The sequence below is a fragment of the Gasterosteus aculeatus genome, chromosome 5 (assembly GCF_964276395.1).
Source record: "Gasterosteus aculeatus chromosome 5, fGasAcu3.hap1.1, whole genome shotgun sequence".
NCBI classification, from domain to species: domain Eukaryota; kingdom Metazoa; phylum Chordata; class Actinopteri; order Perciformes; family Gasterosteidae; genus Gasterosteus; species Gasterosteus aculeatus.
In genome coordinates, this window is record NC_135692.1 from 4736609 (window position 1) to 4762973 (window position 26365).

Below are 26365 nucleotides of genomic sequence, written 5' to 3' on the forward strand. Positions count from 1 at the left end.
TCTGAGACAGAATTGTATTGAGGCACAGATCTGGCGAAAGGTACAGAAAGATTTCTGCAGCTGTTTTTTGTGTTCTTCCATTTCCCTGGCAGTAGGAGACGGCGGAGGGCGAGGTTGGTGCTGAACGAGACACACCTGGTTCCCATCCCACCTAATCACTTGTGCCATAAAGACAGGCTCTGCTCGTCACTCCGGTGCCAGAGTATTCCCGCTCGTACCCGCTGCAACTCGTGGCTCCCGGCTCTCTTCTCCCGTGCTCGACGCCAGCCCAGCCAGCTCAACCTCCGTCGTCTCCTCCGCTTCCAGCGCCTTGTGTTTTTGTGTATCCTGCTGTGAGGATTAAACCTTTTGAAGACCATCTCGTCTCCTGTCTCTGCATTTTGGGGTCCACCGAGAACCGCACCGTGACAGAATACTCTGGCCAGTCATGGACCCCGCAGAGACCGACAAACTACGGCAGGCATTATCCATGCAAGGCACCCGAGTTGGACAACACGAGCAAGTAATCCACGAAATCATGGAAACGCTCCAGAAACTCTCCTCCGGGGTCACCCAGCTCAGTAGTCGTCTGGATCAAGTAGTCACCCGGATCCCCTCGTTGGCCCCCACCGGAGATCCACTGGTTTCGGCAGCAGCAGCGCCCTCAGCCCCGCTTCCCAGCCCTGTCCGTGAACCTCACATCCCCACTCCAGACAAATATTCGGGTGAGTTAGGGACATGCAGTCAGTTTTTACACCAGTGTTCTCTAGTCTTCGATCAACAATCTGTGACCTATGCTGCTGATAAATCTAAGATAGCTTTTATTATGAGCTTATTGTCTGGCCGGGCCTCTTCTTGGGCGCTAGCCATCTCAACCAGGGATTCTGCAGTTACAAACTCCTACCTGGCTTTTGTGTCTGAGATGCGCAAAGTATTCGATCACCCGGTGCAGGGTAAAGAAGCCGGTAACCGGCTCCTTTCCCTCCGCCAGGGTTCGGCGTCAGTCTCTCACTACGCTATTGATTTCCGCATCTTAGCAGCGGAGAGTAATTGGGACGAGGCTGCACTACAAAGTGTTTTTCTAAAGGGGTTAGCTGATAGTGTTAAGGACGAATTGGCCGCACGTGATGAGACCCAGTCTCTGGACGATTTGATCTCCTTAGCTATACGGCTGGATAACCGGCTACGAGAGAGACTTAGGGAGAGGCTAGGCAGACAGGGAAACCCCCTCCTTGCTGAACTCACCGTCTCCGGCCGAATTCCTACAGCCATCTCCGGCCACCGTTCCTGCAGCAGCTCCAGGACCCCGTTTTTCTTCCACCCCCAGTCGTGAAGAACCCATGCAGTTGGGAAGGATGAAACTGTCCCTGGCCGAGCGGGAGCGCAGAGTCCGGAACAGGCTGTGCATCTACTGTGGGCAGCCCGGACACTTCCTTGCCACCTGCCCTCAGCTGCCAAAAGGGCAGGCCCATCAGCCACCGGAGGGACGCTGGTGAGGCGAACCACATCCCCCTCCACACCCTCCAACCGCATTCTTCTCCCCGGCATTCTCCGGTACGCCCAGAACTCCTTACCATTACAGGTTTTTGTCAATTGTGGGGCAGATGATAATTTTATTGACTCCGAACTATGTACTCAAGCTAACCTGCCAACGGAGACTCTCTCTGTGCCCAAAGACGTTTTTGCATTGAATGGTCAGTTACTCGCTCATGTTACTCACCGTACTGCTCCTATTTCCCTCCAGCTCTCTGGTAACCATCAGGAGATCATATCTTTTTTTGTCATTCCCTCGCCCACCTGCCCTCTGGTCCTAGGTCTCCCCTGGTTAAGATTGCACAACCCCCATATTGACTGGTCTAACTCGACCATCACCAATTGGAGCATTTTCTGTCATTCCCATTGTCTACATTCGGCTATCCCTTTCCGTACCCCCTCACTGCCAAGCCCGTCTGAGACCATTGATTTGTCCAACGTCCCCTCCGCTTATCACGACCTCCAGGAGGTTTTCAGCAAGGACCGTGCACTGTCTCTCCCTCCTCACCGTCCTTATGACTGCTCCATTGAGTTACTCCCCGGCTCCCCCCTTTCCTCCAGGAAACTGTACAATTTATCTAAACCCGAAAGAGAATCCATGGAGCAGTATATTAGACTCATTAGCGTCGGGCCTCATTCGCCCCTCCGCCTCGCCGGTGGGGGCGGGTTTCTTTTTCGTGGAAAAGAAAGATAAGACCTTGCGGCCGTGTATTGACTTCAGGGGCCTTAATGACATTACTGTTAAAAACAAGTACCCGCTCCCCCTGATCGATTCCGCTTTTGGCCCCCTGCATCATGCTACAGTGTTCTCAAAGCTGGATCTTCGTAACGCATACCACCTCGTCAGAATCAAGGAGGGGGACGAATGGAAAACTGCCTTTAACACACCGCTCGGCCATTTTGAATATCTGGTCATGCCTTTTGGGCTGACCAATGCCCCCGCAGTTTTTCAAGCCCTCATCAACGATGTGCTTAGGGATATGCTCAATCGTCTCGTGTTTGTATACTTGGATGACATTTTGATTTTTTCCAGAGACTTGGAGGAACACGTGCAGCACGTAAGGCTGGTGTTGAGAAGACTGCTGGAAAACAGATTATTTGTAAAGGCCGAAAAGTGTGAGTTTCATGTCACCTCTGTCAGCTTCCACGGTTTTGTGGTGGAAAAGGGACAGCTGAAGGCGGACCTTGCCAAGGTCCAAGCGGTGGCAGAGTGGCCACCCCCTTCCACCAGGAAGCAACTCCAGAGATTCCTGGGATTTGCTAATTTCTATAGGAAATTCATCCGTAACTACAGTCAGGTATCAGGACCACTTACCCAGCTGACGTCCTCCAAACTCCCCTTTTTGTGGTCACAGGCAGCCGAGACTGCATTTAGACGTCTTAAGAACTTGTTTACCTCAGCCCCTGTGCTCTCTCACCCAGATCCCTCTCTTCAGTTCATCGTGGAGGTGGACGCGTCGGACACCGGTGTTGGAGCGGTGCTCTCCCAGCGATCCCCTGTCGATCAACTAACTCACCCCTGTGCCTTTTTCTCCCGTCGTCTGACCCCAGCCGAGAAGAACTATGACGTGGGTAACCGGGAGCTTCTGGCTGTGGTCCTCGCTCTCCTGGAGTGGAGGCATTGGCTGGAGGGTTCCACACACCCGTTCCTAGTATGGACCGATCACAGGAACCTCTCCTACCTACGCTCGGCCCGTCGTCTGAACTCGCGCCAGGCTCGGTGGGCCCTGTTCCTAGGCGCTTCCAGTTCACCCTCTCCTACCGTCCTGGGTCGCGGAACATTAAACCAGACGCCTTATCCCGCCAGTTCTCCTCCCCTGTGGAAGACCTTCCCGTGGAGACCATCCTCCCTGCCTCCTGTGTGGTAGGAGCAGCTAGGTGGGAGGTCGAACAGGTGGTCCAGGAGGCACTACGTGACCAACCCGCCCCGGAGGACTGCCCCCAAGATCGGCTGTTTGTTCCGCCCACGGCCAGGTCCTCCGTGCTCCAGTGGGGACATGCTTCAAAGATCGCCTGTCATCCCGGTTCTCACCGGACCCTCACACTCCTCCGGCAGCGTTTCTGGTGGCCTACCATCGCAGCCGACACCAGGGAATTCGTCTCAGCCTGCTCCGTTTGTGCTCGCAGCAAATCCTCCCACCAAGCGCCCGCAGGCCTCCTTCGCCCACTGCCGATTCCCCACCGCCCCTGTTCCCACATTGCAGTAGACTTTGTTACTGGACTCCCACCTTCGGAGGGTAACACTGTTATCCTTACTATAGTTGATCGTTTCTCCAAGGCTGTGCACTTCGTCCCTCTGCCCAAACTCCCCTCGGCTCTAGAGACTGCCAACCTCCTCGTCCTACATGTGTTCAGACTCCATGGCATTCCTCTAGATATCGTGTCGGACCGGGGGCCTCAGTTCGCCTCTCGGGTCTGGAAAGCCTTTTGCCAAGCGTTGGGGGCGTCGGTCAGCCTTTCGTCTGGGTACCACCCTCAGACCAACGGCCAGACGGAGCGGGTCAATCAGGACCTCGGGTCAGCTCTCCGTTGTGTCTCTGCTAGACACCCTGCCTCTTGGTCCACCCATTTAAGCTGGGTGGAATACTCTCACAACTCCCTGGTCAGCTCCGCCACGGGCATGTCTCCTTTCATGGCTTCCCTGGGTTTCCAACCTCCCCTTTTCCCCATTCAGGAGACCGAAGTGGCAGTCCCCTCAGTCCAGGAACATCTCCGGCGAGCCCGCCGGGTATGGCGCGAGGCCGGTGCGGCCCTCAGACGTACTGCTGCTCGCAATCAGCGATTGGCGGACCGACATCGCTCCCCAGCGCCCCCATATCAGCCTGGTCAGAAGGTGTGGCTCTCCTCTCGGGACATCCCGCTCCAGACCGTGAGTAAGAAACTGGATCCCAGATACATCGGCCCTTTTGAGATTGAGAGAGTGATCAATCCCAGTGTGATGAGACTCAAATTGCCTCCGGAATTACATATCCACCCTGCTTTTCATGTGTCCCTATTGAAACCTGTCTCCACCAGCGATCTGTGCCCTCCGGCCGAACCCCCGCCACCCCCCCGGCTTGTTGACAACCATCCTGCTTACTCGGTCCGGCGGCTGCTGGATGGCCGCAGGCGCGGCCGGGGGTATCAGTACCTCGTGGACTGGGAGGGTTACGGTCCTGAGGCGCGGTCGTGGGTGTCCCGCTCGCTCATTTTGGGGCCGGACTTGTTGAGGGACTTTTATCGGGAGTTCCCCGACAAGCCTGGTAGGCCGCCAGGAGGCGTCCGTTGAGGGGGGGGTACTGTCGTGGTGTGATTTTTGATACTTGTTGTTTTTTGTGTTTTTCCATTTCCCTGGCAGTAGGAGACGGCGGAGGGCGAGGTTGGTGCTGAACGAGACACACCTGGTTCCCATCCCACCTAATCACTTGTGCCATAAAGACAGGCTCTGCTCGTCACTCCGGTGCCAGAGTATTCCCGCTCGTACCCGCTGCAACTCGTGGCTCCCGGCTCTCTTCTCCCGTGCTCGACGCCAGCCCAGCCAGCTCAACCTCCGTCGTCTCCTCCGCTTCCAGCGCCTTGTGTTTTTGTGTATCCTGCTGTGAGGATTAAACCTTTTGAAGACCATCTCGTCTCCTGTCTCTGCATTTTGGGGTCCACCGAGAACCGCACCGTGACACTTAGTCGAACTCGAAAATCAGGCCTGTTTGGTAGAGTAGCAAGACGTAAGCCACTCCTCAGTAAAAAGCACATGACAGCCCACCTGAAGTTTGCAAAAAAGCACCTGAAGGACTCTCAGACCATGAGAAACAAAATTCTCTGGTCTGATGAAACAAAGATTGAGCTCTTTGGCCTGAATGCCAAGCGTCATGTGTGGAGGAAACCAGGCACTGCTCATCACCTGGCCAATACCATCCCTACAGTGAAGCAAGGTGGTGGCAGCATCATGCTGTGGGGATGTTTTTCAGCGGAAGGAACTGGGAGACTAGAGACTCAGGATTGACGGAAATATGAATGCAGCAATGTACAGAGACATCCTCGATGATGAGAGATCTTAAAATGGCTGTGCAAGAGTTAACTCACTCCTGAAGAAACCTATCCTCAACCCTTCTGAAGAAAACAACTACAGACCGGTCTCTCTTCTTCCCTTTTTGTCCAAAACTCTTGAACGTACGATCTTTAACCAACTCTCCTATCTCCACCGTAACAACCTCCTTGACCCCCACCAGTCAGGCTTCAAGGTAGGCCATTCCACAAAGACTGCTCTCCTTGCTGTCTCAGAGCAACTCCACACTGCTAGAGCCGCCTCTCTCTCCTCTGTCCTCATCCTTCTAAACCTCTCTGCTGCATTTGACACAGTTAACCACCAGGAGTATAAACGTTGTGTACGCACAAAAGAAGGCGTACGCCGCTCTCTACGCAATAATTGGTATTTATAAAAAGAAAACTTGACGGAAAAATGTGCAGTCTTTTACGCAAGCTCGGACCCATACGTACGCACAAAAACGGGTGAAATGAGAACCGTCGGCAAATGCAAGAAACACGCAAACGTGTGTGAAAGTGTGTAAAACTAGACTGTTGTGTAAATGAAATGCCAATACTGCCTCTCATAAATAACACGAACACCCGTTTGATCGATCTGCAGCGTTAAACAAACAAATTAACACATTTTCAAAAAGAAAAGTTGTATGTATGTTCTGCAATGATATTGGCATGTGATGCAATTCATCCTCAAAACACAGCTGTTGCTTGTCAAATGCAATCAAATGGACGGTAATAAAATGCCATGATGCCATCACAATGTGTAATGATGCGAAATGGCTGATCTTGCGCTCTTAGAAGATGTGGCAAATGGAAGGATTCGCGCTGTAGTGCAGCGCACCATCGGCCTGTTTAAGGGCAGATGGCGCTGCCTCGACTGCACTGGAGGGAGGTTATTGTCTACTCCTGAAAAGGTGTGCAAAATCGTGCTGGCATGTGCTGTGCTACGTAATGTGGCCCAGCTTCCAAACGTGCCTCGACCCCCCTGACGCCGATGTTGGCCCAGACCCTGTCCCCGATCCCCAATCATTGCCGCCAGTCTCTCATCAAGAGGGGACAGCTCCGGTGTCCCCTTTCCCTCACCCGTGGCAGGAACACAGGCGATGGCGCGCTATACGCTTTTTTGCATCCACTTTGATGTTAGACCATTTTTTCTTTATTTCGGCCACAGTCCGAGGTTGTGAGGCTGCAGCGTTGCTGTGCAACCTTTTGCCACTCAAGTGCCTTTTTGGCATTAGTAATGCCCATACTGTGCCCTCCAAAAAGCATTTTACTTCTCCTTTCCACCTCGCCGATGATAATTTTGACTTCACACTGAGTGAAGTTATGTTTCTTCCTTTTCCTCTCAGTGTTTGCCATGATTTTGCAATCGATGAATATTAATTTGTGGGCGTTCCACAGACTATATATGGGCAACTGTGGGCGTGACATGAAGCCGCAAAAGCTGCGCTGCATTTAGAAGTGATTGATTTAGTGCGTGCGCACGGTTTTATAAGTCTGAATATTTCTGTGCGTATGCACGTCCTATGTTTCATCCGTACGCCACTTCTGGCGCAAATCCTACGCAAGGTTTTATAAATGAGGCCCCTGATCCTTATGTTCTCCCTTCAGGAACTTGTGTTCTCTGTGTCCCAGACTCTGCTCTCTCGTCGTACCTCGACGGCCGCACCTAGTGGGTAACCTGGCGAGGATCTGTGTCGGAACCTTGTCCTCTTACTACTGGAGTTCCTCAGGGTTCCGTCCTGGTTCTCCTCTTCTCGCTCTACACCAACTCCCTCGGCGCTGTTATTCGCTCGCATGGCTTCTCCTACCACTGCTATGCCGATGACACCAAACTAATTCTCTCCTTCCCTCACTCGGACACTCACCATCTGAAGATCAACCCCGACAAGACTGATCTACTTCTCTTTCGGAAAAAGATTCTCCGACCCAGGACTTGAGGGTTAACTTTGGCAATTCTGTGTTAACGCCCACTTTGCCTGCTAGGAACCTCGGCGTGACACTCGACAGCCAACTCTCCCTGAAACAACAAGATCCTGTAGATACACGCTCTACAACATAAGGAGAATACCTCCTCTTCAGGCTCTTGTCATCTCCTGCCTGGACTACTGCAACTCCCACCTGGCAGTTCTCTCCGCTACCTCCGTGCAGCTCATCCAGAATGCAGCAGCTCTGGTCTTTAACCTTCTGAAATTCTCCCACACTACTGTTCTCCTCCGCTCTCTTCACTGGCTACCGGTGGCTGCCCGTATCAGTTCAAAACATTGGTGCTCACGTACCATGCTGTGAATGGATTGGGTCCAGCTTACATTACATTACAGTTCATTTAGCTGACGTTTTTATCCAAAGCGACTTACATTACATCTTTAACCCATGGCTTTTTACATTTTTGCCCGGGGAGCAATTAGGAGTTAGGTGTCTTTCTCAGGGAGGACATGGTGTCTGAACATCCTCGGTCTTAACGGGCCATCCAAATTCTTTATCCATATATGCTATTGCTATTTGTGTTTGTTGCCAAAATGTTCTTTCAAAAGTCCTTTTGCTCTTTGATATCCTTGTTGTGGTGTCATATGTATGCAGCTTCGCACCAGCTCTCTAGGCTGCTCCCTGGTGCATTGCTCAAGAAAATAATACAATCTTGATAACGGCTGGTACTTTCTTCAATACAATGTTCAAATGTTCTAATGGGAAAAGGAAATATACTTTAATGGGTCACCGTCAAAAACGATTATGTCTTTTTGTGGTAAAGAAGCTGGCATTTGCTGTTGTACAAGCATTGTGGTGATTTCATTCTGCATGATTTCACAAAGTGTATCCTGGTCAAATGCATGTTGCCCTAGTGAAGCCTGTGTAGATCTTGTTCCTGTGTAGCTACAGTCCTGAGGGCTGCAGCTGCTGAGGGTGTACACATTCTGAGACTCCAGCCTTGGAGTGGTTGTATGAGTCAATCCGGTATTTGGCTGCATCTGTAGCCTGATATTTTTTGTTTCTGCGGTTTCATGCCATTGTACTTGGTCCTGTAAATCTGCTTGTGTATTCATTTTGGTCGCATAATGCGTGTAGATGAAAAGTGTGGCATTGTGGAGGCTTAGGAATTCATTCCATCTGAATGTGCCTTTCCTCCAACGTCACTGCCTTACAACACAAAATCTTGCAGCAGCAGCAGCTATCTGTGTATCAAGCTCCAGTTGTTCCTTTTTCTTAGCTTGTCCGCTTGTGCCTCGAAGTCATGTCTCTTTTGCAGAACAGAAACTAGGCTCCATTAAAGCTACTTTCTCTGCCTTAGCCATTATACATGCAGATGAAATACTTCTACCTTGACTTCTTCTGCTTGACAAATTAGACACACCGTCCCCGGGTCTAATGGCATCTTGGCACTCAGATTTTGCATTTTCATAATCATCATTGTCAACGTCATCATTACTTACAAATTTGTTTTCTTTCAGCCATGTGGATATTTCTTCAATAAATATATCATAGACAGCTTTCTTTGGATGAAACCATGCATCCTGCCTTCTCTGCTCCTCCTCAGGTAGAGGAAACTCAGTGAGCAATGTGTAGATTTCAGAAGCCTTTTGACATAGGCCTTTTAACATTTAAAGGCCCCTCAGGGTCTGAGATTTTGTTGGACAAGAGAGGCATTTTTCTTGGAAGCCAAGAGTGTTGTGATGTTAGTCTTTATTTTGCCTGCTTGTACAAATTAGCATTTACATCACCATTGAGATTCCTTTCAACCTGAACTTTCTTGTTCTTTTTTCTGCGGCATCACATTTTATTTCTGCTGGTTCCTTTTCAACAATATCATGATGCACATCATCCATTCTCCACAAATTGTTTATTGAGAGGCGCTATGTTGAAAGCACGACACAGCCTGTCCACCCAATCCACTCGTTATCACGGGACATGTAGTGCAATATTTTCCTTTGATGTACATGCAATCATTGAAAGTCCACAGAATCAATATTGTCCTGAATGCAATACAGCATAATCCTCAAAGCAGTAAAATGTTGAACGTGCGATGTTGTTGCAAGCAAGCAACGTCAATCAATATCGGAGTAGTAACCGGAGGATTTCTTGTAAATAATAAAATATCATTATTATAATATAATTATGAACTAGTGATTCACTCTTGTGACTAAAGTGTTGATTATACACTTTTTTTATTGATTTTAAATAATAAAAGTAAATAAATTATGAAATAAATAATCAATACATTATGTAGATGTATAACATTGCTAGGTGATTTCTAGATGCTTTTCCAGTGTATGTCCAGTGTTTTCTTTATAATATTTAACCCACACTACTCCACTCCTCCACTCTCTTCACTGGCTACCGGTGGCTGCCAGCATCCAATTCAAAACATTGGCGCTCACCTACCATGCTGTGAATGGATCGGGTCCAGTCTACATCCCAACCTGCGCACTCCCCTCTGCATCTGCTAAACTGCTTGTCCCTCCCTCACTGACTAGATCACAACTGTCGCAAGGCTGTCCTTGCCCCGAAATGGTGGAACGTGCTGGTGATGACATCAGGACAGCAGAGAGCCTTCACATCTTCCGCCGCAAACTAAAGACACACCTCAAATTTGACTAAAGACACACCTTTAGTCAAATCTACCTTGACTAAAGGACTAACAAATTGTAGCACTTAAGTGCCATTTTAAGTACAATATACTTATAGCAAATTGGTATGGTTGAATGCACTTATTGTTGCTTTGGATAAAAGCGTCAGCTAAATGACATGTAATGCAATGTTGTTAAAAAGGAACTTTGCATCGGTAAAACTATATTTCAAAACACATTTTGACAACAATCCAGTTGCAAAATCTGTTTTAGGACATTATTCATGAATTCAAATACCTTTCCCAGTTAAATGTAATTTATGTGTCTTAACTATTTGGTTGTAGATACAGGTTGTGAATTAGTTTTCTGTTTTTCCTCCACAATTACAGATCTTTGGAAAAATTTGTTGAGAAAAAAAGGCGAAATATTCATGTAAACATAATTTTTACGATTTGCCATCATTACCTCAGTTTTTTATTACTGAATTGATTTTTGAGATGGAATACATTAAGTATAAGAAGAAAGAAGAAGAAAATAATAAGAAAGGGATTACACATTTCCATAAGATTCCCTATTGAGTCATTTAACCTACTGTGTTCCTGGTAAACATGACCACAATCTTTTGTCTGACTGCTTTGATCTGCAGTCCGTAGATGAGGGCGTTCATGGCGGGAGGAACCACGTGGAACAAGATGGACGCTAGTTTCCTGTGGTCAGAAAGTTGAGGAAACCGATGCAGAACGATGATGACGGAGCCCGACACGAACATGATGACATACGCGGCCAGGTGGCTGCCGCAGGTCTGCAGTGCTCTGCCGTTCAGAGACTTGTTCTTTCTGCTCAGACACACAATGGCGATCCTCAGGTAGGTGAGCGCCACGCTCCCGAGCGACGAGCCCAGCAGCACCACCGTGTAGCCCAGGCCGTAGACCTGGTTGGCAAGGACACTCTCACATGATAGCTTGAACAAGGAGGCGTTATCGCAGAACGGATGGAGCACGGCGCGCCTGCAGCGCGACAGGCGGACGCTGAGCCCCACCAGGATCACCACCATCAAAAAGGCTACCGCCCATGCCGCCGCCACCAGCACCCCCACCATTCGGTTTGTCATGATGGCGGCGTATCGCAGAGGGTTGCAGATGGCCATGTAGCGGTCAAAGGCCATAATCATGAGCACCGTGTGGGAGGCGCTCGCATTGAAGTGAGCGCAGAAGGCTTGGAGGACACAATCGGCGTAGCGGATGTAGCGTTCTGCGATCGGATGAAAAAGGTCGCTTAACAGACGAGGGATGATGGTCGTCGCCCCGAAAGTGTCGTTAATGCTCATGTTGCAAAAGAGCAGGTACATGGGCTGCTGGAGGCTCCTCTCTGTGGTGATCAGCACCAACAGGCCGAGGTTGGACACCATGATGAAGATGTAGATGAGCAGGAGGAAGACAAAGATGAGAAGGGAGGACTCTGGGCTGACCTTTAACCCTTCCAGGATTAGAACATCTGCATTTAATGTCTGGTTCTCCATTGTGCAGACGGTTGATGCAAGCTTAATGAGGATGTGAAAGAGACAAAATATAGAACTTTACTTTATTGTAGGATCAGAAGGGAGATAACAGTGTTTAGAAAATGATAAACATAAATTCCCTACAGTTCTAAAATATTGTCTCATTTCACATAAAATAGTCAAAGCAGCTCATATATTCATACATTTCTAACACAAAATCACTCTTCGAATTTGTAAAGTGGTACACTAACAGTACCTTATTTTGTTATGTTAAACTCAAATGACTGATTGTCATTCTAATAATTCCATGCAAAGAAATGTTATTATTATATATAATATATCAATATTATATTGTTAGTTGCAAAAACACACCTGGATTTAGTTAAAACAATCATAAATAAATAGATAAAAGTTCATATTTGAATCTCAGCTCGGAACTCACAAAACAAGAGTAGAAATCCTCCTGCTTTTTTTGCCAAATAAATAATTTAAAAAACATTAAAACATCAACAATATTTAGGCAAAAACTAATTTGCTGTACCAATTATAAAGAAAAGCCCTTTAAATGAACAGAAAGATACTAATTACTCCCCTAACTATGAAGATGGGAATAAAGTAAAACGATGAAAGAAAGAAATACTGTGAAATTGTTATGATTACAATGAGAGATATGGTTAAATGAGTGGTTTTATTTAACGTTGATGGTTGACAAATCAAAACGGATATCCCATAATTCTATCAAAACATAAACTACTATGGGAATGGGCCATAGTCAAACAGTAAAACATGGTTGAATGAAAATGTAGGAGAATGACGCTTGAATTAGAAAAATCAGTTTAGAGTGAATATCAAAACTACCGCATTTAAATCCAATTCATTATCACAAGACATTCATGTTTCAAAATACAAATCTTTTTTGTTTGTTAACACAACCACAGAACAGGCTGCATGAAACAATAGTAAAATTGTCATCTTCATTTTAAACAGCTTGATTAACAGCTAATGAGAAGGATAGAATGTTGTACTAACAGATTTAAACATCATGTTGCACTAATTGAGTGGAGATAAAATTATGTTAACTGGCTTTAGATGACGAGGGCTTGTCTTTCCACATTTAACACACACTCACCTATTGACATGGACCTGCTCTACTCGGAGCTTAAGTGACCCGACAATCTTCTATAAGTAGAGCCATAGACCCGCAGAGCTTTGAGCTTGGTTGCATCACTGGTCGTTGCCTGGACACCAACTTTTCAATCTGTCACAAACAACAACAATTTTCATTGTCTGAGCTTATTGAATCTGTAGTCTGTCAGTGTGAAGTCTGTAAAAAAGAGGAAAGCACTTCTGTTTACACACCTTCCCCACTTTGGAGGAAGCTAAAGGCTACTCAACAATCAGCCAAACACAGGAAAAGAAAATTCTGAGCATGCTTATTGAGTTTATTTTACTATTAAAACTCCATTCATATAACATATGTTTGGTACTCAGTTCAAAGAATGTGGCCACAGTGAAATATGATGTATCATCGGCAGATTGATTGGCTTCAATCTGCCGTCACTCCACAACTTCACATCCAGCACTCCGAGGAGGCAACAGCCGCTCTCACCCTGTACACCAACAGTTTGGGTCCCGTCCCTCTGGCAGTCGGCTGCGGTCCATCAGCACCAAGACCTCATCATCATCATCAAAACCTTTTTCATCCTGTCTGCAGATGGACTCATTAATAAATCCAGGGCCGCCACTGACAATTTCTTGCTTTTTCAAATCTTTTCTCTTTTAATGTTCACATTCACTTTAAATATACTGCTTTTAACGTACGGCCATTTGAGTTTTTTTATGGATTTAATTATCCATTTAGAGTTCTAAAGTTTAAAGTAGTGTGCTTTAGGGAAAGGCTAAACGCTTATTGACAGGTCTCTAATAAAGACTGTGGAAGAAGACATGAAACTCGAGATTGAGACCATAAACTAATGTTTATAATGTTTACTGAGTAAATAAATCAAGAGAGAAGTAGAGTCATTTTTTCATAGACAACCAGAGAATGGCTGTGGACTGTAGGAAGATTGCAGCTTTAAGATACTTTTCATTTTTCACTTTGGACTGTTTTTTGATATCAGTTTATTGACAGCTCAGTTGTTCCTGAAATCCTCGAGGAAACCTACTCTGTTAGCGTACGTTAATACGCTTTAACTGTTGATTTCTTTCTCAAAGTTTTTACTGAGCTGTAGACATAATGTATCACAGAGAGATTTTTTTAAAGCTGCCATACAGTAACTTTGAGTCACATGTTTCAATTCCACCTCTTTATATGTTCACTGTGAACACTTTCAACATTTTGTGTATTTGGAAAACAAAACAGGTGGATATGGAACACTGTCATGCTTTAATAAACTGTTGATAATGTCATTATAAAATCTATGCACTTTTTCTGAGCATTATTAAATAGTATTATTTGATTACACATTCATTTTTATAGTCAAAAAGGTCAGTATGTGAAGGATCAGACATTTAATATATTATCTGTTAAGGATTGTCTTCACCACCAACAAGTTTTGACACCTATGTGTCAAAATTTGTTCTTAACAGATATATATATATATATATATAAAAGGAGATTTATATTACCCATATGTGTCAAAACTTGATGTTGGCGATGGAGACAATCCTTTACAGATAATATATGAATATAGATTTTATATATATATATATATATATATATATATATATATATTCACATATTATCTGTTAAAGATTGTCTTCACCACCACGTTTTGACACGTTTTGACACATACAGTATATATATATTTAGGTTTAGTTGCAGATTTAAATATGTAAATAATATATAAAAACAGATATACATTAAAACAATTTGATGTATTTAACTTCCTACCCCTTAATTTATACTTCTAATCTGCTGAAACACAACCATGACCATCATACACTTAAAACATGAATATTTTCAATAAGCATCCTCTGCAATAACATTTGCATGTTTCACATCTGATCACATGGCATAATCAGACATTTAAAGTTACTTTTTTTTTCTGTATCAAAGTCATGATCTTCTGCCGGACTTGTTTAATCTGCAGCCCGTAGATAATGGCGTTCAGTGCCGGCAACGCCACGTGTCCCATGGCCGCCGCCACCTTCCTGTGGTCTGCCAGCTGAGGGAAGCGGTGCAGGATCACGATGAGGAACCCGGACACCAAGAGGATGACGTACACGGCCAGGTGGGTTCCACATGTCCGCAGCGCTTGGCCATTCATAGACTTGTTCTTGCTGCGCAGACACACCACGGCGATTCTCAGGTAGGTGAGCACCACGCTGCCGATGGACGAGCCCAGCAGCACCACTGTGTAGCCGAGGCCGTAGACCTGATTGGTGAGGACGCTTTCACACGACAGTTTGACCAGGGAGGCGTTGTCGCAGAACAAGTTGGATATGACCGACCTGCAGCGTGACAGGCGGACGCTGAGTCCCACCAGGATTGCCACCATCAATAAAGCTGTCCCCCACGCTGACGCCGAAAGCACTGCCACTGTCCCACTGGTCATGACGCCGGCGTACCGCAGCGGCCTGCAGATGGCCACATAGCGGTCAAAAGCCATGATGATGAGCACCGTGTGGGAAGCACTCGCATGCAGGTGGACGCAAAAGGCCTGAACGGCACAGTCAGCGTAACGGACGAGCCGCTCCGAGTCTGAGATTAACAGATCTCTAAGCATCTCGGGGACGACGATCGTCGCCCCGAACACGTCGTTAATACTCATGTTGCAGAGGAGCAGGTACATGGGCTGCTGGAGGCTCCTGGTTCTGAAGATCAGCACCACCAGGCCGATGTTGGACACCACAATAAAGATGTAGATGAGGAGGAGGACAACAAAGACAGGAACGGAAGACTCTGTGGTGATTTTTAACCTCTCCAAGGTTAGAATATCCCCAACAGAAGTGATGTTCTCCATAGTTCATCAGTCTTGTGGCAATAACAGAGGTCTTTACTCGCCACAGGTATATTCATAAAAAGTTAACACAATCCTTAAAAACAGATCAATCTTATATCACAATGACAATAACATCTATAGTTCTGATTATTTTACTATGAACAGTTTTTAAAGAGGTATCCAACATATAAAGTCTCCATTTCCTTGATGTTTTCATTTAATCTTGATTCATCAAACAGTTCCCTGATTAAAATAACATTGGAGCATTTCAGCAAGTGTCCTAGAGCCATTTGTTGTTAGAGCTTAACATCTGACATTAACTTTTGGATTCAGAGTGAAGCAGCTCCAGGGCTCATTTTGAAATCACAGGCCTCCCTCACCCGGCTCGGACCAGAAGAGGCAACCGCAGATGCTTTTATTTGGTCTGTCAGCTGCGGGCTCACGAATGCTAATAGGTCAACTGTTGCTCAGCAACCTGTGAGCAACCGGCATCGTCGTTGTTCATCCCGTGTTAGAAAAGGGTAACACATATTATTCAGATGACACTAAATGCTTTTGCTGCATGCGTTTGACACGTTTGACTTCAGTTTTTTGTTTGCACTTATTCTTTCAAAACATATTGTGTACTCATTTATTGTTTATCTGAAAGGAAAAAAAGAACCAACATCCTATCCTCCTAAGTATTTTATTATCTGTCATCATTAAACCAAAACAGAAAAATGTTCTGTTGTGTTTACTCCCAAAAGGTAGTCAATGAAATGTCTTACATCAGTATTTTTAATTTAAAAGACCATGGGCAGGAAGTTTTACAATTTAAAGTCAATGTGGTCGTTAATAGTCCGAATGGAAAATCGGGGCAGCAGAGAAATGTTTAACCAAATATATTACATTGTGTTAGCGTAAGTATATTATTTATTAGTTTAACCTTCTTTTATTGGGCAAGTGATTCAGAATGAATATGGTCCTGACAGCGGTTGGGGGGTTCTTTAGTGCATCAGTCTTCCGTCGCATTGGAGAGGGGAAACAGCGTGAGGTTACAGGTATTCTAAAACCTCAAATATAGAGCCAACTTCCCCCAGTCCAACTTGTAGACACCATAATGATCATTTGGAAAATCATGAAATCTTTTTCAGTTTTGAGAACAATAAAAATGAAACCCATAGGAGGATTTAATTGACAGATTTTTAATGGCATAATGAAAACATATTTGTAAAATTCAATGAACCTTTCTGACACCTTTTGATTTAAAAAATGGAGGAAAATTGGAAACAGCAAAAGTAATGTTTATTAACTTAGTAAGACACCTTGTTGAATTACGATAAAAAGTATAATATTTGACTTCCTGTCCGAGGAAAACATGTTGTTTTCTAAAAATATATTGGAAAGAGCTCTGAAACCGACAAATTCTGATGACAATTACTTTTATTTCATGTTCTAACAAATTGAGAAAACTTCTCATACTGATTGACATAAATGTGTATAGCTCCTCTGTTTCACATTGATGACTTGACTAATCCAGAACTAATTGAATTGCATTCTTTCTGTCAATTTGATAAAAAGCTCTTTGCATGTGTAAACTTTCCATGTATGGGAAACCATGCAGTCTACAAATGCTCTTGGTTTCTAGTTTGTGCTTGAAAGGTTATGTGATGCTGTGATTATCCTGTACAGTTCATCTAATACGTTCAACAAGGTCATTGGGTACTCTCAGGTAAGCTTTCTTGTCAAAGTGCAGGGTTGCCAGTACGCAAAAATATCCAATACAACATCGTCATGGTTGTCTCAGCTTTACAACTTTAAACGGGACACTTGTACCGTACTCAGTACCACGGAAATCATTGTTATCCACATATCCTATCCTCCACATAAAATGTCTATGCCACTTTCTAGCTCACTAAAATTGAGTATAACTTCCTATTGCATGTACATATATTAGTGTGACGGGGCTTTAAGGGGAAAAAAAAGGAAGGTTACAAGCAGTGACATCTGGATAATTACACCCCAGCAAACACCAGTTTAACAATCTTAAAGTACTCTAAGTACTTTAAGGATGAGGCAGAGACATGTTTGTAGTAATTAAAAAAATATTTGTCAAAGAACAGAACCATGAGCAACTTTAGTGACGTATCAACTGGAAAGCTTGTGTACTATTAATTCATCTTTAAACTAGTTGTGAGTTCATGTTCATAGCTATTCCTTTTGAATCTTTTTTTGCGTAGGAAGGTTCCTAACTGAGTTAAATGGCGCAAAAGTAGAGCTGAAGTCTCTGGGTGGTAAGGAAAGAAGCTTCAATGTTTCCTTACTTAGCTTCTTCAGCATAGGAACCACTGGACCATCCTTTACGAAAGGAAACAAGATAATTCCGTCCTACAATGACGTGTCAATCACTGTTCACGAGAATTAACGATCATGACCGAGAAAGAAATCAGACAGTTTAGTTTACCGGACAGTTTACCTTTGTACTCTATGATATTCCTTGGTTTTACTAAATTATTTAATTTACATTTCAACCTTGTTAATAAAGTAATACTTTGAACCTGGTTGTTTTTATGTCGTCTGCATGACTCTGCACTGTAACAACAACCTGCGTCTCCCATTGTTGTGACTACCGTTTTTTTACAATAATTAATTATTATTATTAAAAAATTATTTTTTTTAAACAAAACCGGTGCCTGACCGATTAGTAATTTAAAAAAAAAAATGATGATAACATAACTAAAGAAAGCTTTTTCTTCCTTTATTGCCAAGGCGATTTCTTTTCTTCAAATTCAGTATACTGAAAATGACTAACTGGTCAGTGATGGTGAAGGGTGTGATTAGAATATGAAAATAAATTAAGCTTTGGTTTGAAGACAAAACTGAGATCATTGTATTTGGTGCTAAAAAAGAAAGGTTTAAAGTAACCCAACACCTTCACTCCATGTCCCTGAAAACATCAAATAAAGCCAGAAATCTGGGGGTTATTATGGATTCAGATTTACACTTGGAGAGTCACATCAAATCAGTAACAAAATCGGCCTACTACCACCTCAAAAATGTAGCACGACTTAGAGGGCTCATGTCAGCTCAAGACTTAGAAACACTTGTACATGCCTTTATAACTAGTAGACTATTGTAATGGTCTCCTTGCAGGTCTTCCAAAAAAAACTGTCAGGCAGCTCCAGCTTGTTCACAACGCTGCTGCTAGAGTTCTAACAAAAACCAAAAAATGTGCGCACATTACACCAATTCTTAAATCCTTACATTGGCTCCCAGTATGTCAGAGAATTAATTTCAAAATCCTACTGCTCACATATAAATCACTACATGGTTTAGGGCCAAAGTATATCACTGATATGCTTCCACTACATAAGCCTTCAAGATCACTAAGATCTTCTGACACCAATCTGTTAGTGATTCCCAGAGTAAATACAAATCATGGAAAAGCATCATTTAGTTACTACGCAACAAACAGCTGGAATAAACTTCCTGAAGATTTAAGACTTGCCCCAACTCTGACCACGTTTAAAACAAGACTGAAAACTTTTATGTTTAGCTTCGCCTTCTGCTAAATTTTACCTATATTGCACTTTTAACCTCTGCCTTTAATTAAACAATTTAAATAAGATTTTAATTCATAATTTTAGTTTTTAATTGTCTTTTAATTCCTGCATTTTATTTCACTTTATTGTATGTGAAGCACTTTGAGTCTGCCTTGTGTATGAAAAGCGCTATACAAATAAAATTGCCTTGCCATGCCTTTGCCTTGCCTTAAAACCTCATCCAGGACTCATGATTGGCGCATTTTCCCCAAGGCCGCTCGGGGATGCTAACAATCTTCTATGTTTGTTTGTTATATGCCGTGTGCATAGTGGTTATTATTACCAAGCTGTAATGAGGGTCCCTGAAGGTCTTGGAGCTCCCACGTGTCTCATTGACCAGCAGATGAATAGAATTACAGCCGCAGTGAGGCGTTCAGGGTCCAATTGACAGGCAGATGCTGGCTCTCTCTCTGGAGTCTTACTCTCACTCTTCCTTCACATCTATGGTTCTCAAACCGATGTCTTTGTGTCCAGGATGTGTTTAGCACATTTCAACAGACCATTCAAAGTGTTTCACTATTACAACATCAGACAAAAGAAAAGTCTAACTATTTATTAAAGAAAGACATTAAAAAAATAAACAAGAATAAAAGTTGCAGTGCAGTTTATGAAATAAATCATTAAAGAAATCCACTTAATGCTTTCATCTGGATGAATTAAGGGCAGCTTGAAAGTCTTGAGTCTTACTTTGAAGCAGCTGAGTCTGCAGCCTTCTGGGAGTTTGTCGCCTTGTTTGGTCCTGACTTAGGGGCCTTTTCTAGATATGCCTTCTTGACTGGACTTGTGAGTCGCAGCCTGAGTACTGTTCCAATTCAAAGGAAAGAGCGGTCACAATACACACATTTGCCCATTTCTCAGAAAATGCATCGGAGCAGACTTCTTGTGCCGTTCTTGTGCGAGCCAAATATCCCAGGATGCATTTCACCTCAGCAAAAGGCAACAATAGCAGAGGACTGGACGGTCAGCCTCATCTCAGCCCGCAGGGAGCAGCCTGTTCTCGGCCTGTCTTTTGTGAAATTACCTGCTGGTATTCACATCTCCGTAGCGGTTATACACGAGATACTATAACTACGCTTAAGTGTTCATAACCTTTAATCAGATGTCAGAGACTGATGTTTGTTCACTGTTAACGTTACAGTTGCTTGAAGGCAGAGTTAAGATTCATAAATTCATGTTGAAATTGAACTTAAACGTCTCGTATTCACAGCAAGGCTTGTTGTACTGTCTATTATTGTGCATTAAAACAATGTTTTAACTCATGGACATGTGAGGAGACATGGACGCTAAACCGGCAGGACGTCAGCTTCAAAGGCACTCTAAATTGTAATAATATTTTCCAAATATGAATTATTGAATAGTTTCTGCTAATATTTTAATGTCTGAGAGACAGTTTATGTAATGGAGCACTCGAGTAAACTAATTTATATTTGTACTGTCAACAGTCAAGAACTGTATTAAATTAATTAGCAAGACAAGCTGACGTGGTGCATCAAGTCTGCTGCTGTTCTAATTGCTGCAATGACCGCTCTCAGTTTATCCGTGCATGCGGGTTCGTTTTCTGCGTTCTATATAGAAATTGAGAAATAAGACTCGTCCCAGATGATCTGAGGGGTCGGGATGGCTTATCTGGTAGTGGCTGGTCAGACATATACTTTGGCCCTAAAATGTTAAGAGCTTTATGAACCAACAGCAGGATTTTACGGTCAATTATTTTTTCAGGACAAGAAGCCCGAGTCGTGAGAGACATCCTCAGTAGTGGTGTGATGTGATTCGCTTTCTTAACACCAATGACTAATATCAGTTTGCAAAAAATGTGCACATAGAAAAATGTTGAATGGCAATGTTGATCAGTATTGGCTTGGGAGGTACGTCGTCATGCATCGTAGCCAATGAGAGCATTTGGGGGCGGATTTGGGGGCGGTCCTAAGACCGCTCTCCATGATCCAAAACAGAACCAAAACAAAAGAACTGGCGATTTATGTGGACATTTTCATTTGAAATCTCTTCCAGGCGGCAAGTTAAACTTATTTTTCTATAGCAAACTAGATAAAATGTTAATGCCATGGTAGTGGCAAATAAAGCACCATATTTGTGTTTGCATAAAGAAAAGTGCGCAGTACACTAATTGAATAAAAATAATTGAATGAATTATTAAACTTTGCGTGTAAAAATGTGATTGCTATTGATTACAAATCTATAAATTGTGATTCAAATTGCCCAGCACTAATGTATATATCTATAGATTTCTAGATATCTATATAGTTATATAAACACAACCAGATCATGGCCATCCAACAACTCAAACACTATTTAAGATCCCAAAGACAACTATGGCAAACATGTAGCTCCATTCATAAAATGTGTTAGGGAATACTGCTTATTGTGCTATTATCATTACGCAATATACTGTTTGATTGTCCTGTTTTAATTGCTTTAAAACAGGAAACGGTGGACTCAACTGTATTTTCTCCACCAAACTGAAAAGCAACTTAATATATAGAAAGAAAGTCCAAGACACATTTGCAGACACTCATACGTTATCTTACACACACATACATTCACCTGTGTAAGCTGTTTTAAACCTTGAGTCGACATACCCAGTTTGCAGTACAATGCCTTTTGCTACTACTGTTGTACCACTGACCTTTTTAACAAACAAGTGTCGACTCATCATGCTTACATAGTTCACTACCTCAATAAAAGGAGACTGCATGGGGAAGTCTAGTCGGAGTTGGCTGTGATCGAGTGAAGGGTCTAGTACTCTAAGATTCTTGACGGGCTCCCCTTGCAGCAAGTAAAACTTACAAGTCGACTGAGTGTCTTTGTTTCTCGTGCTGTGATTGTTCTCTGGTGTAATCAGCAGGGTTCGTGGTTTCTAACTACGACCTAACAAAGTGGTTCTTTAGTAGGTGGCAGTTCTACGTGGAATTTAAAACCCTTTATTTTTCTGTGTCTACAGAAGGAGACGCCAACAGCTTTACATTTTGTTCAGACAGCATTTTGATTCGTTTAGGCCGCAAAACTGTGTTTTATGTGTAACTTACCAAACCAGTACTCTGTTTCAAAATGAAAGCTGCTAACCAATAGCCTGTTTGTGTCTCTTTGTTATTGGCTAGGATCACCTGTTGGGGATCCCAGTAGCCCTCATTAGTGCTTGTAACCTGTCTGATGAACATCTATTACCGGGCCTCTCCCTTTGCTCCCAGAAGGCCGATCACCCCCACAGTGTGTGCTCATAAGTCTTTTTGTTCTCGGATGGTCACGGTGGACCTTGTTAATGATCCTATCGGGATGGGAAACATTAGCGCTCATTACCTCGCTAGAGCTAAAGGTGATGAAACTGGTGGACCGTTAGGGGGTGGTGTGGTCCCCTGAGTTCCCAGCATGCAACGGATTCAACTCACTTTGACTTTGTAGCCACAAACAACAAAGCAGTGAGCTCCTTTGGGATCGGCAGTGTGGTTTAGTTTCACAAATCAACCTTATGACATCTTATCTGTTTTTCTTTTGTCAGCAGGCTCTTTTACTGAAACCTGTTTGTTTTGAACAAAATAATCAATATTTTTTAATGAACAGCATCAGTCAAACTTCAATGCCGCTTATCCTTCATACTGGAGTCAATCCCAACCAAGGCGAGAGATGGGGTACAACCTCGACTGGTCGCCAGTCAATCACACAGCTGACACAGACACACAACCCCCCAATTCACACTCACATGCACACACCAACAAGCAATTAATAGTTACCAATTAAAGACCTTAAAGTCATTATGAACTCATTTATTATGCATTGGCATTATGCATTGGACAACAACAAGATGCACTGGTGAAACCCAGCTACATTAATCCAACATAAATCTTCAGTTGCGCAATATCACAACATGTGGAGGAGATGTTGTCCTGCTGGATGCGGCAGTTCACACGCAGTCCCAAGCGGTTACTTAACAAATTGATCTGCAAATAGCACAATGAAGATTAAAGTACATTTCAGGTGTTAAATGGTAGATGACTCAGTTATGTGATCTGATTAAATGAAAAGAGCAGATGGTTGCACCATAAGCAAAGCTAAACAATCAAAAGCTTGAAACACTTTTTTTCATTCCACCTGCACGTGCTGATGCTCAACTAATTAATCTCTCTAATCTATTTAAGCAACTAATGAAAAGGATTTTGAGCGGCCGTGTTTGTGTCCACTAAGTGTTTTTCTAACATTTCTCATAAAAGCTAAATCCAATCTAAAAGTTATTTTACCTGCACAGCTATCGTCCATCTCACAGCCCCTCCCTTTAGCATAATAATTAAAACTTTTACCCAGGTTTTTGTTTCAGGTACGTTTGTTTATTGACTACCTAAATAGCCCATTATTACCACCTTATACATTCAGAATACTTGTTACGTGACTATGAAGAAATATGCGGATTACTGGTGTTGCTGGTCTTGGATTTATTTCTGTTGGGACGGACATGGCACCTGCCACCAGCCACGTCTCCTGCCCGTAGTTGGAACCAGTGGGGGGTTGTGTGTCTTTGTATTTTACAAAAGTTGCCGCAGCTGTTGATGCTCTTAGTGTCAAATGCCGTCTCTCGATATAAATCTTCACCAACGCATAACCTGGCTGCTCCAGGAAAATCCTCCTTGGACGTTTTCCTTTGTGTTTATTTCCTGTATTTCCTGATTATGTACTGTGTGCAATAGAGTAAGTATATGCATGTGTATATTTATATTGAGGGTGACACATATTAAAAAACAAGTTGTGCATTATGAAGTGTAAAATCTTCGTGGCAGCAGTATATATTTAGGTGTCGAGGGTAGCTGAAAAGTGTCCTCCAGGTGGTAGTAAACGCGAGGCCGAGCTCATCGTCTGTTCTTTGATTCCTGAGGACGCCCACGAATGTTTGAGGTTAAAAGGTTCTCTATAGGTCATCCCTGATTTCTGATTTTATTTATTCATTCATTGTATTTTTTTCACCAAAAAATTGTAAATACTTCAAGATTTGTGTGAAAAAAAAGAATAGTATTTGAAAAACAGCGTAAGTCATTTAATATGCATTGAAATATGTGCAACAAGACACACTGTAATATAATATGTAATATAATAAATTAAAAAGAGCAGATGGTTGAACAATAAGTGAAGCTTAACAATAAAAATAAAGACTCAGGGTTGCATCGGCCACTCACCGTTTCTATAGTTACCATTATGCTCAGCAGCAGCTGAATCAATTCATTAAACTGGTTATCAGCACCTTCTTCGACGTTTCCTTCTTCTTCTTTTGCTATTTTCAATGTTAAATGAATTGATGCCTTTAAACCAAAATAACAGGGTTTTCCAGCCTTGTTTACACATTTCACAAATGTCTTGCAATATTTAAGACATTTTGTTCCTCAAACAATCACTTTATATGGAGAAAGTTGAGAATGAATAAGTATACTGTGTCACCCACCATAATGAATAAACCCACAATTAACTTATTAAAAAGTGTATTCAAGGAAAGATCTTGGGCTGTTATTTCCTCTCACGGATTTAGAAATAGAAAATTTGATTATAGCCTCTATGCTGTTTTCCTCAAAATATAACAAATGATTTAACCTGACATCGGGCTGTATTTCTGTGGATATTACTCTAGCAAAAAAAAAAAAAAGGTTATTTTTAAATGCAACATATCTAGTGGTTGACGGTAATGATGTTGTTAAGGTTGGTCATGAATACTCATGTTGTGCATGTGCATTGAAATATATTGGATATAAAAAAGGCTAAATGCCTTTATGGAGCCATAATTACATTACATTACAGGTCATTTAGCTGACGCTTTTATCAAAAGTGACTTACATTACATTTTTAACCCATGGCTCTTACATTTTGCCCGGGAAGCAATTAGGGGTTAAGTGTCTTGCTCAGGGACCATTCAACATGGGACAGGGGGCAGCCAGGACTTGAACCACCAACCTTGTGGTTCCCAGCACACCCTCTCTACCCCCTGCGCCACAACAACCCATAAATGCAGGTTTTGGTGATGGGTTATGCTGAGGGAAACACTGGGTGAATTGGGACATGCAGTTCCTACACATGAACAGGGTGGCACATTGCCATAAAAATGCACTTAAGTAAGTGCCTGCTAATGAGCAAAGGTGTGGATGGGAGTTTTTGACCGTGTCGCAGGTGTCAACGTGTTGTCTTATGCTGTGTGGTTCTGGTAACCAACAAATGTGATATAATGCAAGGAAAAACGCATTGGTAATTGTATGCAGAGCGCAGATTAAAATTACTTAAAGACACTCAGCGCACTGGACAGGGATTGTCTATTTCTAGTTCTGGCTGAACACGGGTCCAAACATGTTCCCCCCGTTTGCCCTATAGTGCCTTAACACATACAATGGAAAAGGGCCTCTACATGTCTCATTCCACAGTTTTTCTTGTAGAAATCTTCAATTCCATAGCAAAGCTGTCAAGTGTGATACTGCGGGTCAGACTGGTCACCTTGTATCTTCTGGTTGTTAAAGTAAGGAAAATTCACACATGTGAATGCTGCTGAATCTCTGGTTTTTGGTTGACAGCCTCTGTATATTCTGCATTAAGGTTTGTCTGTACGGTGACAACTACTACAGCAGCGATTCCCAAAGTGTGGGCCGCGGCCCAGGTACTGCAGGTGGGCCGCGAGAGGTCATTTACAATAAATAAATAAAAAGTTTTTAATTTTCAATTTTGAAAAGTTTGAAATTAATAAAAAAATATGTATGATGCGGCACATTAATTATGTGAAACATTAATTGATGAAGCACAAACGAAAAGATTGGTTAATCGGTTGATCCATACTGGTTGTACACGGCGCTGAAGGCGCTCTGCCAAACATGCCAAAGCTCGGTTTACGACAGCGAGATGCTGAGCGGCGCTCAAGCGCGTGAGATATGGAGCTTGTTTCAGGGCGCGTCGGAGAAACAAAGCTGTCATTCTTGCCGAGCACATAATGAGATTAAAGAGCGAGAGACGGTGCCCTTTTCTTTACAGTAGCTGAACCATCTTAACGGGGAAAATAAGTTATTCTAAAAGGCGCCCTTGGCAGGCGGCGCGGCTGGAGAGCAGCCGAAGATTTAAGGAATGAATGGCAAGGGGGGCGGCGGGAGCGGACGCACCTCACAGCATCGATCGGACCCTGAAAGCACCGTCTCCCCGCCCCACACACCCCCGTCCACCCGCCCCGACGCCAAACGTTTGACTGCTATGGCGGCAAATCGCCAGCCGGTCTGCCAGCTGGAC

General features: G+C 43.6%; 2 protein-coding genes across 2 annotated transcripts; both read right to left on the reverse strand.

The window, feature by feature from the left end:
* Nucleotides 1-10674: 10674 nt before the first annotated feature.
* On the reverse strand, nt 10675-11610 carry LOC120819764 (olfactory receptor 5AC2-like). The gene has a single exon (XM_040177462.2). It carries the CDS (start codon nt 11608-11610, stop codon nt 10675-10677), a length of 936 nt encoding a protein of 311 aa, XP_040033396.2.
* A 2951-nt stretch (nt 11611-14561) lies between these two features.
* LOC144407992 (olfactory receptor 5B17-like) lies at nt 14562-15554 on the reverse strand. Its single transcript, XM_078103214.1, has one exon. The coding sequence runs from the start codon at nt 15552-15554 to the stop codon at nt 14610-14612; it is 945 nt and encodes a 314-aa protein (XP_077959340.1). The 3' UTR covers nt 14562-14609.
* Nucleotides 15555-26365: the final 10811 nt, after the last annotated feature.